General features: G+C 42.7%; 1 protein-coding gene across 1 annotated transcript in view; it reads right to left on the bottom strand.

Moving 5' to 3' along the window:
- Positions 1-16,160, bottom strand: part of LOC121278118 (dynein heavy chain 8, axonemal-like) — a 2,067,071-nt gene that overhangs the window by 1,164,021 nt on the left and 886,890 nt on the right. The window contains 1 exon segment of the mRNA XM_041188205.1: positions 15,419-15,532. Coding sequence (XP_041044139.1) covers positions 15,419-15,532 — 114 coding nt within the window.

The raw sequence follows: 16,160 nt of genomic DNA, 5'->3' as shown, positions 1-16,160 counted from the left end.
CATACCACACATCACATCCTGCTGACCAGAACATGAGCCATTTATGTTTACACTCTGTTTCCTATTAGCTAGATATTCTTCTATTTGTGCCAATATATTACCCCCTACACTATGAACAGTAGGGAAATATTTTAAAAAACAGGGCAAAATCTTGAATAAAAATACATTCCATTGCAAAACAAAAGCTCAGTGAGACAGCCCCACCTGTGGCTCACTCAAGAAGTTAATATTAGATTAAAATAAGAGGTTTACAATGTTGCAAAAACAGTAGCTTTGGGAATGTTTAAGAAACCAGCAAGGGGCCACCAAAAAGTTGAAAGAAGAGGGAAAAAAGTAGAATATGAGTAAGCTAACCAAAAATATAAAAACAGATTGTAATATGGTAGGGCACTGAGGAGAGTGGAGGAACAAAGGGATCTGGGAGTTCAGATACATAGTTCCCTGAAAGTGGCGTCACAGGTAGACAAGGTTGTAAAGAAAGCTTTTGGCATACTGGCCTTCATAAATCAAAATATTGAGTATAGGAGTTGGGAGGTTATGGTGAGGTTGTATAAGACATTGGTGAGGCCAACTTTGGAGTATTGTGTGCAGTTCTGGTTGCCTAACTACAGGAAGGATATCAGTAAGATTGAGAGAGTGCAGAGAAGATTTACTAGGATGTTGCCGGGTCTTAAGGAGTTTAGTTACAGGGAAAAAGTCAACAGGTTAGGACTTTATTCCTTGGGGCGTAGAAGAGTGAGGGGAGATATGATAGAAGTTTACAAAATTATGAGGGGTATAGACAGAGTAAATGTGAGTAGGCTCTTTCCACTTAGATAAGGAGAAATAAACACGAGAGGACATGGCTTTAGGGTGAAAGGGGAAAGGTTTAGGGGGAACATTAGGGGGAACTTCTTCACTCAGAGAGTGTTGAGAGTGTGGAACGAGCTACCATCTGATATGGTAAATGCGGGCTCACTCCTAAGTTTTAAAAATAAATTAGATAGATACATGGATGGGAGAGGTCTGGAGGGTTATGGACTAGGTGCAGGTCAATGGGACTAGCGGAATAATATTTCGGCACAGACTAGAAGGGCCAAATGGCCTGTTTTCTGTGCTGTAGTGTTCTATGGTTCTATGGTTCTAATTTTAAATATAGAAGGAGAATAGCTAAAGTAAATGTCGGCTCTATGGAAGCAGAGACAGAACAAATTATTATGGAGAATAAAGAAATGGCAGAAGCATTGAACAAATATTTTATATCTGTCTTCACAATAGAAGACACAAGTTTCATACCAGAAATAGATTGCAGAGGCTAAAAAGAGTGAAGTGGCTAATGAGATAGTTGATGCATTGGTTTTAATTTTCCAAAACTCCCTAGATTTGGGGAAGGTCCCATTAGGTTGGAAGATAGCAAATGTAACTCCATCATTCAAAAAGGGAAGGAGACAGAAAGTGGAAAACTACAGGCCAATTAGCTAAATACCTGTCACAGGAAAAATGTTAGAACCTATTATTAAAAAAGCTATAGCAGGACAATTGGATAAGATCAGGGTCAGTGTGAAAGAGAAATCATGTTTAACCAACTTACTGGAGTTCTTTGAGTAAGTAGCATGTGCTATGGATAAATGGTGGATGTAGTTAGATTTCCAGAAGGCATTTGATAAAGTGCCATATCAAGGTTATTGTAGAAAATAAAAGCTCGTGGTATAGGGGTAACATATTGACATGGACAGAAGATTGGCTAGCTAACAGGGGGCAGAGAGTGGGCATAAATGGGTCCTTTTTCAAATTGGCAAGATGTAATGAGTTGTGTGCCACAGGGATCAGTGCTGGGACATTAACCGTTTACAATTTATTTAAATGACTTAGATGAAGGGATGGATGGGATGGTTGGAAGAATAAAAGAGAAGCATATTATCTAAATGGTGAGAGATTGCAGAGCTCTGAGATGCAGAGGGATCTGGGTGTCTTAGCACATGAATCTCAAAATGTTAGTATGCAGGTACAGCAAGTAATTAGGAAATCTAATAGAATGGTATCATTTATTGCAAGAGGAATTGAATGCAAAAATAGGGAGGTTATGTTTCAGTTATATGAAGCACTAGTGAGACCACATCTGGAGTATTGTGGACAGTATTGGTCTCCTTATTTAAGGAAGGATGTAAATGCATTGGAAGCAGTTCAGAGAAGGTTGACCAGACTAATATCTGAAATGGGCAGGTTGTCTCATGAGGATAGGTTGGGCAGGCTAGGCTTGTTTCCCGCTGGAGTTTAGAAGAGTAAGAGGTGATTTGATTGAAAACTTTGAGATACTGAGGGGTCTTGACAGGGTGGATGTGGAGAGGATGTTTCCTCTTGTGGGAGAATCTAGAACTAGAGGTCACTGTTTAAAAATAAGGGGTCACCCATTTAAAATGGAGATGAGGCAAATTTGTTTCTCTCTGAGGGTTATGAGTCTTTGGAACTCTTCCTGAAAAGGCAGTGGAAGCAGAGTCTTTGAATATTTTTAAGGCAGAGGTGGAAAGATACTTGAGAAGCAAGGTTATTGGTTATTGGGGATCGGCGGAATGCTGATTTAAGGTTACTATCAGATCAGATTATTATGGTGGAGCAGGCTCGAGGGGCCAAATGGGCTATTCCTGCTCCTTGTTCTTACGTAAATAAGGAAATTCATATTAGCAGGGAGAAAGCATTGGTGAAAATTAAGGCTGGCAATTCTGCAGTGAGTATCACCTCCTGACTCCCCAAAGCCTGTCCACAATCAACAAGGCACAAATCAGGAACATCAATTATTCTCTCCATTTGCCTGGATGAGTGTAGCTCCAACAACACTCAAGAAGCTCCACCACTCAGGTCAAAGCTGACCACTTGGTTGATACCCCATCCACCGCCTTAAATATTCACTCCCTCAACTACTGATGCATAATGTCAGCAGTTTGTACCACCCACATGATGCACAGCAGCAACTCACCAAGGCTCCTTCAGCAGCGCCTTCCAAATGCATAACATTTACCACCCAGATGGACAAGGGCAGCTGATGCATGGGAACATCACCACCTGCAAATTCCCTTCCGAGTGCAACAAAGGTTCACCAAACTAATTCCTGGGATGAAGAGAATGTCTTATGAGCAAAGATTAAATAGACTAGGCCTTTATTCTCTGGAGTTTAGAAGAATGAGAGATAAGTAATAGCAAACATTTATGTCCTTCAAACATACAAAAGTTTTACAGGGATCAACACAATAGATGCAAGAAGGATGTTTCCCTGGCTGGGGTGTTCTAGAACTAGGGTATATATTCTAAAAATAAGGGGCAAGCCATTTGGAGCTGAGATGAGGAGGAGTTTCTTCACTCAGAGTGTGGTGAATGTTTGGAATTTTCTGCCCCAAAAGGCTGTGAAGATTCAGTCGTTGAGTCAGCTCAAGACTGAGATTGATAACTTTTTACATATTAAAAACATCAAGGAAATTTGGATAGTGTAGGAAAATGGTGCTGACGTAAAAGATCAACCATTGAATGGTTGAGCAGGCTCGAAGGGTTGAATGGCCTACTCTTACTCCTATTTCTAATGTTCCTATAAGCCACACACCATCATTTTGGGGCTATATCACCATTCCTTCACTATTGCTAAGTCAAAATCCTAGAACTCCCTTCCTAACAGCACTCTGGTATTCTTACAACACGTGGACTGCAGCAGTTCAAGAAGGCAGTTCAGCACCATCTTTTTACGGACAATTAGGGATGGACAATAAATTCTGGCCTAGCCAGTAACACCTACATGTTATGAACGAATAAAAAAACCTAAAATCCCCATGACCTGGTGGCCTACACCCTCGGTTTCTAAAAGAGATGGCTGCAAGATAGTGGATGTGCTGACCATGATTTTCAAAAATTCTAGTTTTGGTCTCCTTCCTTAAGAGAATATGATTGCATGAGAAACAATTCAGAGGACGTTCACTCAACCGATTCCTGGGATGAAGGGGTTACCTCATGAGAGAAGGTTGGACAGGCTGGGCCTGTATCATTTGAAGTTTAGAAAGGTGAGAGATGATCTAACTGAAACATATAAGTTCATGAGGGGACAACATGACAGGAAAAACTCTAATGATTCCCATGACTCTACTCTATCCTACTGCTACCACATTCCTTTTCACCACTTCCACATGAATGGTTACCTATAATCACGGGGATATGGTGATCAGTTTGCTCATTCACCCTCTAGACTTTGCTTTCATCCACGCAAGCATCAAGACGTTGAACCTGTTGGTTAACGGAAAACACTAAGATTCTTATTTGCTTGAGTAACTGTCATACCCTCATGTCCACGACCAGTTAGACATATACCAGTTCCTTTCCCTAAGGGATGTGACTGCCTCCTGGATCAATGCATCTAGGTAACACCCCCAACCCTCCCTGATCCCCAAAATGTCTGCATCTTGGACTCCAGGTCAATAACTCTGAGCTAAAGTTCCGCTGGACGCAGAAGATCGCAATGCTGTCCATAAACCTCCACGAGCTGCAATTGTACTACATCCATTCACTGTCATTTCTATATCAATGCATGTTATTTAATTAATTAATTAGTCTGCATTTGATCTACTTATGTTATAGATTTTGGTTTTTTAATTAATTACTTGACCTAATTTAAATTATAGGTAGATTAAATTAAAAATTCACCTGTAACCCTCAAACTCCCTAACCTCACAATTCTCTGAGATAGCAATGCTACTCTAATTCTCACCTCGTGTGCATTGCCAATTATAATTACCCCACCATTGGTTGCTGTGCCTTCAAGCACCTAGGCCCCAGATTCTGGAATTCCCCCCTTCACACCTCTCTGCCTCACTACCTCATTTTACTCCTTTAAGACAATTCTTAAAGCCTACCTCTTGGATCAAGATCTTGGTCATCTGACCAAATATCTCCTTATGCGGTCCAGTGTCATATTTTGTTTTAGAATGCACCTCTGAAGCACATTGGGATGTTTCATTACGTTAAAGGTGCTTTATAAATAGAAGTTGTTGCAAGATGAACCACTAGAAGTGTCGGAGGCAAAAAGAAGAATTGCCTTCCCCTGTCCACTTAATTGTCACTTGCGCCAAACTTGCCACTTTGCCATTATAGTTGTGATACAGTCTTTTAACTATGCACTCTGCACTGAACTTTATATTTTATATTTCCCAATGAACATTGGATCTTTTGCGCATGCGCAGATCAGGAGCAGGCTACAAATGTGCAGAATGGCATTTTTACATTCTTTGAACCCAGTGCACATATGCATAAAGAAAATCAGCACGAAAACCCCATCAGGTGACCAGAGTGGAGCACCATTGAGAAGAAGAGTATCAGATAGGGAACAGGGGGAGAGGAAAGGGAGAGGTTAGAATTTTATAGGTTTCTATGAGATCCCCCTCATTCTTCTGAACTCCAGCGAATATAATCCTAATCGACTCCAACTCTCTTCATGTGTCAGTTTTGCCATCCCAGGAATCAGTCGGGTAAACCTTTGCTGCACTCCTTGTATAGCAAGAACATCCTTCCTCAGATAAGGAGACCAAAACTGCACACAATATTCCAGGTGTGGTCTCACCAAGGCCCTATACAATTGCAGCAAGACATCCCTGTTCCTGTACATGAATCCTCTGGCTATGAAGGGCAACATTCTATTTGCCTTCTTTACCGCTTGCTGCACCTGCATACTTACCTTCAGCGACTGGTGTACAAGGACACCCAGGTCTCATTGCACATTCTCCTCTCTCAACTTATAGCCACTCAGATAATAATCTGCCTTCCTGCTTTTGCTACCAAAGTGCATAACCTCACATATATCCATATTATACTGCATCTGCGATGAATTTGCCCACTCACTCAACTTGTCCAAATCACACTGAAGCATCTCTGCATCCTCCTCACAGCTAACCCTCCCACCCCGCTTTGTGTCATCTGCAAATTTGGAGAGATTACATTTAGTTCCTCATCTAAATCATTAATATATATTGTGAATAACTGGGGTCCCAGCACCAATCCCTGCGGTACCCCACTAGTCACTGCCTGCCATTCGGAAAAAAACCCATTCATTTCTACTCTTTGTTTCCTGTCTGCCAACCAGTTTTCTGTCCATCTCAATACACTACACCCAATTCCATGCGCTTTAATTTTACACACCAATCTCTTATATGGGACTTTGTCGAATTCCTTCTGAAAGTCCAAATAAACCACATCCACTGGCTCCCCCTCATCAACTCTACTAGTTACATGCTCGAAAAATTCCAGTAGATTTGTCAAGCATGATTTCCCTTTCATAAACCCATGCTGACTCTGTCCGATTCTGCCACTGTTTTCCACGTGCTCAGCTATTAAATGTTTTATAATGGACTCTAGAATTTTCCCCATGACCGAATTCAGACCGATAATTCCCTGTTTTCTCTCTGCCTCCCTTTTAAAATAGTGTGGTTACATTAACTACCCTCCAATCTGTAGGAACTGTTCCAGAGTCTATAGAATCTTGGAAGATGACCACCAATGCATCCATTATTTCTCGGGCCAATTCCTTAAGTACTCTGGGGTGTAGATTATCAGGCCCCAGGGATTTATCTGCCTTCAATCCCATCAATTTCCCCAACACCATTTCCTTAATAATACTGATTTATTTCAGTTCCTCCCTCTCACTAAACCCTGTATTCTCCAACATTTCTGTATGTTATTTGTGTCCAACTTTGTGAAGAAAGAACCAAAGTATGTATTTAGTTAAAAGCAAAATACTGCGGATGCTAGAAATCCAAAACAAAAATAAAAATACCTGGAAAAACTCAGCAGGTCTGACAGCATCTGTGCAGAGGAACACAGTTAACATTTCAAGTCCATATGTATTTAGTTGGTCAGCCATTTCTTTGTTCCCCATTATAAATTCCCCTGTTTCTGACTGTAAGGGACCTACATTTGTCTTCACCAATCTTTTTCTCTTCACATAACTATAGAATCTTTTACAGTTAGTTTATATGTTCCCTGCAAGCTTACTCTGGTACTCTATTTTCGTCTTCTAAATCAATCCCTTGGTCCTCCTTTGCTGAATTCTAAACTGCTCCCAATCCTTAGGTCTGTTGTTTTTTCTGGCCAATTTGTATGCCTCTTCCTTGCATCTAATACTCTCTCTAATTTCCCTTATAAGCATTGTTTGGCCACCTTTCCTGTTTTACTTTTGCGCCAGACAGGAATAAACAATTGTTGCAGTTCACCCATGTGCTCTTTGAATGTTTGCCATTGCCTATCCATCGTCATCCCTTTAAGTAACGTTTCCCAATCCATCGCAGCCAACTCATGCCTCATACCATCGTAGTTTCCTTGATTAAGATTCAGGACCCTAGTCTCAGAATCAACTACATCATTCTCCATCTTGATGAAGAATTCTAACATATTATGGTCGCTCATCCCCATGGGGCCTTGCACAACTAGATTGCCAATTATTCCTTTCTGATTGCACAATACCCAGTCGAGGATGGCCTATTCTCTCGTTGGTTCCTCAATGTATTGATCCAGAAAACATCCCATATACACTCCAGGATTTCCTCCTCTACGGAATTGTTACTAATTTGTTCTGCTCAGCTTGGCCAAAAATCTGAAGTTCTGCTTGTGAGTTGGTGCTTGGGTGCATATTTGGGAATACAGAGGAAAAGAATCTCAGGAGATGAGACTTATACCCTGCAAGCTAGGCTGTTGTTGTTTAGTTTGGAAATTCAAGGGGGCTCATGGGAAGCCCTGAAGATCCAAGAATGAGGCAAAGGAGGAGATAGCAGGGGCACTGGCAATAATTTTCCAACATCTCTCTGGCCACAGGAGAAATCCCAGCGGACTGGAAGGCAGCCAATGTGGTACTGTTATTCAAGAAGGGAAGAAGGGATAAACAATGGAACTACAGGTCAGTCAGTCTAACCTCAGTGGTGGAGAAACTGTTGGAAGCAATTCTGAGGGACAGAATTAATCTACACTTGGAGAGGCAGGGATTAATCAAGGACAGTCAACATGGTTTTGTTAAGGGCAGGTCATGTCTGACAAATTTGATTGAGGGCAATACATTTGACGTAGTTTACTTGGACTTCAGCAAGGCTTTTGATAAGGTCCCACATGGGAGACTGATAACGAAGGTAAGAGCTCATGGGATGCAAGGCAATTTGGCAAATTGGATCCAGAATTGGCTGAGTGGCAGGAAGCTGAGGGTGATGGTCGAGGGGTGTTTTTGTGACTGGATGCCTGTGTCCGGTGGGTTTCCACAGGGGTCGGTGTTGGGTCCCTTGCTGTTTGTGGTATATATAAATGATTTAGACTTGAATGTAGGAGGGTTGATCAGTAAGTTCATGGATGACAAAGAAATTGGTGGGGTGGTAAATAGTGAGGAGGACAGCCTGAGATTACAGGAGGATATAGACGGGCTGGTCAGATGGGCTTATCAGTGACAAATGGAATTTAATCCGGATAAATGTGAGGTGATGCGCTTGGGCAAAACAAACAAAGCATGGGAATACATGATGAATGGTAGGAGCCTGAGAAGTACCGAGGATCAGAGGGACCTTGGTGTGCATGTCCCTTGAGGTAGTGGGAAAGGTAGGTAAGGTGGTTAAGAAGGCAAATGGGATACTTGCCTTTATTAGCTGAGGCATAGAATATAAGAGCAGGGAGGTTATGCTGGAACTGTATAAAACACTGGTTAGGCCACAGTGAGAATACTGGATGCAGTTCTGGAATCCGCGTTATAGGAAGGATGTGATTGCATTCAAAAGAGAGAGTACAGTGGAGATTTACCAGGATGTTGTCTGGGCTGGAGAGTTTTAGTTATGAGGAGAGATCGGATAGACTGGGGTTATTTTCCCTGGAGCAGAGGAGATTGAGGGGGTACATGATTGAGGTGTATAAAATATGAGAGGTATAGATAGGGTAGACAGGAAGGAACTTTTCCCTTTGGCAGAGGGGTCAATAACCAGTGGTCATAGATTTAAGCTAAGGGGCAGGAGGTTTAGAGGGGAAGTGAGGAAGAATTTTTTCACCCAGAGGGTGGTGGGAATCTGGAACTCACTGCCTGAAAGTATAGTAGAGACAGAAACCCTCATAATATTTAAGAAGTATTAGGATGTGCACTTGCGATCGAACCATAGAAAAGTTACAGCACAGAAGGAGGCCATCCGGCCCATCTTTTTCATGCCAGCCTGAGGACACCCAGGTGCCCTTTCTAATCCCACCTTCCTGCACCCGGCCCATAGCCCTGCAGCTTGCAGCACTTAAGGTGCAGATCCAGGTACTTTTTAAAAGAGTTTAGAGTTTCTGCTTCTACCACTAACTTGGGCAGCAAATTCCAGACATTCATTACCCTCTGCATAAAAACGTTCTTCCTTATGCCCCCCCTACATCTTATGCCACTTATCTTGAATCTATGTCCCCTGGTTCTAGAATTCTCCACCAAGGGAAACAATTTTATCCTGTCCACTCTATCTATTCCCCTCATAATTTCGTACATCTCAATCAAGTCATCTCTCAGCCTTCTTTGTTCTAAGAAAAATAACCCCAACCTATCCAATCTCTCCTCATAGCTACACTTTTCTAACCCTGGCAACATTCTTGTAAACCTCCTCTGCACTCTCTCCAGAACTATTATGTCCTTCCTGCAATGTGGTGACCAGAACTGCACACAACTCCAGTTGTGGCCTCACCAGTGTTTTATACAATTCCAACATTATAACCTTACTTTTGTATCCTATACCTCTGCCAATGAAGGACAGCATTCCATGTGCCTTCTTTACAACCTCGTCTACTTGAACTGCCGCCTTCAGGGCGTGTGCACTTGTATGCCAAGATCTCTCACTTCACCTACCCCTCTTAGTATATTCCCATTTATTGTGTAATCCCTGTAACTGTGTGACCTCCCTAAATGTATGATCTCACATGTCTCTATGTTAAAATCCATCTGCCACTTTACCGCCCACTCTACCAACCCATCTATATCATTTTGGAGATTATGGCTATCTTCTACACTATCCACAACTCGGCCAATCTTTGTGTCATCTGCAAATTTCCCAATCATGCCCCCCATGTTCACATCCAAATCATTAATATATAACACAAACAGCAAGGGTCCCAACACCGAGCCCTGTGGAACACCACTTGAGACAACTTTCCATTCGCAAGGGCATCCATCGACCATAACCCTTTGTTTCCTGTTACAAAGCCAACCTCTTATCCAGTTTGCCACATTATCCTGAATCCCATGGGCTTTTATTTTCCTGACCAATCTGCCATGGGACCTTGTCAAATGCCTTGCTAAAATCCATGTGCACAGCATCCACTGCACTACCTTCATCAACCCTTCTTGTCACTTCCTCAAAGAATTCAATCAAATTTGTAAGGCAAGACCTTCCTTTAACAAATCCATGCTGACCATCCCTGACTAGTCCATGTCTTTCCACATGACATTAATCCTTTCTCTCAGGATTGATTATACTAATTTGCTGACCACCGATGTAAGACTAACTGGCCTATAATTGTTTGGAATTTCCTTTGATCCCTTTTTAAACAATGGAACTATGTTTGCATTTCTCCAGTCCTCCTGCACCTTCCCTGTATCCATTGAAGATTGGAAAATCACCCTCAGAGCATCTGCTATCTCCTCCCTGACTTCTTTCAGCAGCCTTGGGAACAAAACCATCTGGCCCTGGTGATTTATCAACTTTCAAGGATTTCAGCTCTTCGAGTACTTCCTCTCTCTTTATGACTATCCTGTCCAATATCTCAATGTTCCTCCTGGACTACTATACCTACATCCTTCCTTTCCTTTGTAAACATGGAGACAAAATATTCATTCAAAACCTATCCCACACTGCATGAATTTTTCTCCTTCAGTGTCCCTTATATTGTTTGAATCCAGGTTGATATTAGGATAGTTGAAGTCTCCTACTATTATTCCATCTACACACAAGTTTCCACCTTCATCTCTGATAGGTCCCACTTTTTCCTTAACTAACCTTTTAGCATTAATGTATTGGTAAATACCTTTGGGTTATCTTTAACTTTACTTGTTAATCTTTTTTCATGCCCTCTCTTTGATTTCCTTATTTCGTTTTGTACTTCGTCCATGCACTTCCTATATTCAAAACAAAAACAGAATTACCTGGAAAAACTCGTTGACATCTTTTGATGATCTGCTTCTCTCACTGCTTGTTTGTCCCTACAACCACACCCCCCCCCCACCTCTCTGTCTCTCTATCTCTCCGCCCCCCACACACACACCTTAAACCAGCTTAAATTTCAGCTCTTTCCTGGGCTCGAACTCAAGTTCTGTCGAAGGGTCATGACGACTCGAAACGTCAACTCTTTTCTTCTCCGCCGATGCTGCCAGACCTGCTGAGTTTTTCCAGGTAATTCTGTTTTTGTTTTGGATTTCCAGCATCCACAGTTTTTTTGTTTTTATCTCTGTTTTTTTCACTTCCTATATTTGTCTAGGTTATCTGCAGTATTTAGTTATTTGTGCCTAACATACACTTTCTTTTTCTGTTTGATCTTCCCCTATATTCCTCTAGGCAACCAGGCGGGTCTAGATTTGGCAGTACCACTCTTATTTTAGTAGAGGACATGTCTACTTTGTACAATTAGGATCTCTTTATCGTGCTTCCTACTGGTTTACCACAGTTTTATCCTCCAGCAGTGCTATCTAGTCCACCTCAGCCAAGTCCCTTCTCATTTCTGCAAAATTTGCCTTCCCCCAGTTCAAGACTTTTACTCCTGCCTTTTCTCTGTCCTTTTCCATGTTAATGCTAAATCTAACTGAATTGTAATCACTGTCTCCGATATGGTCGCCAACTGTCACTTCACCCACTTGCCCTTCTTCGTTCCCCAAGACCAGGTCTACAATTGCATCTCCTCTCATTGGGTTTGTCACTAATTGGTTGAAAACATTTTCCTGGACACACTGCATGATTTTTTCTTCCTCAGTGCCCCTTATATTGTTTGAATCCCAGTTGATATTAGGATAGTTGAAGTCTCATACTATTATTGCCCTCTTGTTCTTACAAACAAAAATTTGAGTATATATTTGTTCACCTATCTCCCTTTCACTATTTGGGGGTCTGTAGTATACTCCCAGTAGCGTGACTGCTCCTATTTTATTTCTAAGCTCAATCCATATAGCCTCGTTTGTTGACCCATTTAGTCTTTCACCCCTTCTCACAACTGGAATGCATGGCATACAAGGCTATGGGCCTCGTGCTGGAAAACGGGATTAGAATAGTTAGGTACCTGTTTGACTGGCGCTGACTCGATGGACCAAAGGGCCTTTTTCTGTGCCATAGACATGTATGACTCTATAAGAAGGCAACATAAAGTTGATTCTGTGCTGCGGGGTGTTGGGGAGTAAGGTGTTGGAGCATAGTGTTCTGTTTGGTGCGGCCAAAGAACTGAAGTTGTGCGTGTGAGTTGGTGCTTGAGTGGAACTGCAATGGCAAGAGTTTCTGAGAGTAATTTGGGAGACACAGCAAAAATTCATCCCTAGGAAGAAGAAGCATACTAAAGGGAGGACGAGGCAAACATGGCTGATAAGGGAAGCCAGGGACAGCCCAAAAGCTAAAGAGAAAGCATACAATGCGGCAGAGAGCAGTGGGAAACCAAGGGATTGGGAAACCTACAAAGACCAACAGAGGAGAACTAAAAAAGAAATAAGGAGGAAGAAGATTAAATAAGAGGGTAAACTAGCCAGTAATATAAAAGAAGATTGCAAGAGTTTTTTTAGATATATAAAGGGGAAGGGAGAGGCAAAAGTGGACATTGGGCCGCTGGAAAATGATGCTGGAGAAGTAGTAGTGGGGAACAAAGAAATGGCGGAGGAACTGAATAGGTATTTTGCGTCAGTCTTCACAGTGGAAGACACGAGTAACATCCCCAAAGTTCAAGAGAGTCGGGGGGCAGAGGTGAGTATGGTGGCCATTACCAAGGAGAAGGTGCTAGGAAAACTGAAAGGTCTGAAGGTGGATAAATCACCTGGGCCAGATGGATTACACCCCAGAGTTCTGAAGGAGGTAGCTGAAGAGATAATGGAGGCATTAGTGGTGATCTTTCAGGAATCACTGGAATCAAGGAGGGTCCCAGAGGACTGGAAAATCGCTAATGTAACCCCCCTGTTTAAGAAGGGAGTGAGGCAAAAGACGGGAAATTACAGGCCGATTAGCCTGGCGTCGGTCATTGGTAAGATTTTAGAGTCCATTATTAAGGATGAGATTTCAGAATACTTGGAAGTGCATGGCAAAATAGGGAAAAGAGTGGACGTGGGGAAGATGTTTCCATGAGTAGGAGAGACTAGGACCTGAGGGGAGGTCATGCCTGACAAATCTGTTCGAATTCTTTGAGGAGGTAATGAGTAGGTTAGACATAGGAGAGCCAATGGATGTTATCTACTTGGACTTCCAGAAGGCCTTTGACAAGGTGCCACACAGGAGGCTGCTCAGTAAGATAAGAGCCCATGGTGTTAGAGGCAAGGTACTAGCATGGATAGAAGATTGGCTATCTGGCAGGAGGCAGAGAGTGGGGATAAGGGGGTCCTTCTCAGGATGGCGGCCAGTGACTAGTGGAGTTCTGCAGGAGTCAGTATTGGGTCCACAACTTTTCACTTTATACATTAATGATCTAGATGAAGGAACTGAGGGCATTCTGGCTAAGTTTGCAGATGATACAAAGATAAGTGGAGTGACAGGTAGTATTGAGGAGGCGGGGTGGCTGCAGAATGATTTGGACAGGTTAGCAGAATGGGCAAAGAAGTGGCAGATGGAATATAACGTGGGGAAGTGTGAGGTCATGCACTTTGATAGGAAGAATACAGGCATAGACTATTTTCTAAATGGGGAGAGAATTCAGAAATCTGGAGTGCAAAGGGACTTGGGAGTCCTAGTCCAGGATTCTCTTAAATTTAACTTGAAGGTTGAGTCGGTAGTTAGGAAGGCAAATGCAATGTTAGCATTTATTTCGAGAGGACTAGAATATAAAAGCAGGGATGTGCTGCTGAGGCTTTATAAGGCTCTGGTCAGACCACATTTAGAATATTGTGAGCAATTTTGGGCCCCGTATCCCAAGAAGGATTTGCTGGCCCTGGAGAGGGTCCAGAGGAGGTTCACGAGAACGATCCCAGGAATGAAAGGCTTAACATATGAGGAACGTTTGAGGACTCTGGGTCTATACTCGATGGAGTTTGGAAGGATGAGGGGGGATCTGATTGAAATTTACAGAATACTGAAAGGCCTGGAGAGAGTGGACGTGGTGAAGAAGTTTCCATTAGTAGGAGAGACTAGGACCCGAGGGCACAACCTCAGCGTAAAGAGAAGACCTTTTAAAACAGAGATGAGGAGAAACTTCTTTAGCCAAAGAGTGGTGAATCTATGGAATTCATTGCCACAGAAGGCTGTGGAGGCCTGAGTGTATTTAAGACGGAGATAGATAGGTTATTGATTTGTAAGGGGATCAAAGGTTACGGGGAGAAGGCAGGAGAATGGGGTTGAGAAACTTATCAGCCATGATTGAATGGCGGAGCAGACTCGATGGGCCGAATGGACTAATTTCTGCTCCTATGTCTTATGGTCTTATTCGGGAATTCAGGGGAACGGAATCTCAGGAGGTGAAATTGAAACCCTTATTGTTGATGCCACCCGAGTTGGAATGACTTTTGGAGAAGGTTAGATCTTCAAAGTTGGAGACTGGGATCCCTCGTGAGAGAAACAGAGTTTCATGAGATCGACTGACTCCTAGGCCAGGATTTTTTGGCCTCGCTGCAGCGTGTCTCCCCCCAACGGATGCAGCAAGCCATTTCAATCTCCATTCAGTTCAGCAGGACTGTAATATCCTGCCAGGTGGGAGGGCTGTAAAATCCTGGCCATCGTGTTTGCTGATGTTTGAGTAGGTTGTTGAGAAATCCATAGACTCTGCCTTGATCACATCTGCCATTTATTTTGCAGTGTGGTGTGTCCAAAACCCATGGAATCTTGTGGCTTTATTCCTTGCCTTGGGATGTCCTGCCAGGCTCTCCAAAGCTTGTCCACCATCGACATGGCACAAGTCAGAAGTGTTATAGGATACTCTCCACTTGCCTGGATGAGTGTAGCTCCAACAACATTCAAGAAGTTTAATGCCATCCAGGACAAAGCAGCCTGCTTGATTGGCACCCCTTCCACAAACCTTCACTCCTTCCACCACCAACAAACAGTGGCAGCAGTATGTACATCTACAAGATGCATTGCAGCAACTTACCAAGGCTCCTTGGGCAGCACCTTCCAAACCCAACGGTCTTAAATTGTCTACTTTAAACAAAACATTATCAATGCATAACCAGATCTTATGAACAATTTGGGTCTGGTTTAGGATCATAACAACAATCGGCAGATTTAATACTACCAGAAACATTTAAATAAAAATTTACCTTTTCATATTGTCGTCTATATTTGAGCACTTCCTTCTGGAAATTATCCACTGACTCCAGCAGGTTAGCCTTAAATTTGGGTTGGACTTGTACCAATTCATCTTGCACATTTCTCTGTTAAGACATGTAATTACACGAAAGAGTTAAACATAGGTCCTGCTATGGCTTCATGTTGACTAATAATTTGATCTAGCTCGTCAAAAGTAAATAATCAGTTGGAAAGGCCAGTGAAACAGAATGATGTTTTTTATGATAAAAGTTGATACATCTATTGGTGGTGTAGTTTTATCTGATGAAAAGCCATTGACCTAAAACATTGGGCAGAATCTACTACTCTGAAGTCTAAGTTCAGTGGTTGGTATGAAAGTGGGAATGCGTCTTGCTGGGGGCAGGGATAATTGAACATGCGCAACCTTGTCTTGTTCAGCTCACTATTTATGCATCTGTGCGGAGCACTGTGAATCTCAGGGCCGACAGGAACTCGCAAACCCTGCTGTTACCTTCTACAGTCAAAGGTCCGGGTGCCCAGACAGTCATTTACTCACTGCAGGCCAGGAAGTCATTCAAGATCCTGCTAAGACCAGAATGTCACAGAGAAAACAACATGCAGCTCCATGGTTCAGTGAAGCCTCTCTGAAGACCTCCGCCGGGTCATCCAGGAAAGGTGGGAGGTGCTGCTTTCCCAGGATGGTAGCAGTAGGCCCTCTCTTCTGCCCACAAAGGCCTGGATGAAGGTCGCAGT

Source organism: Carcharodon carcharias, chromosome 5, assembly GCF_017639515.1.
Source record: "Carcharodon carcharias isolate sCarCar2 chromosome 5, sCarCar2.pri, whole genome shotgun sequence".
NCBI lineage: Eukaryota > Metazoa > Chordata > Chondrichthyes > Lamniformes > Lamnidae > Carcharodon > Carcharodon carcharias.
Note: the sequence above shows the minus strand (reverse complement) of the source record. Positions and strands in the feature narration are given on the sequence as shown.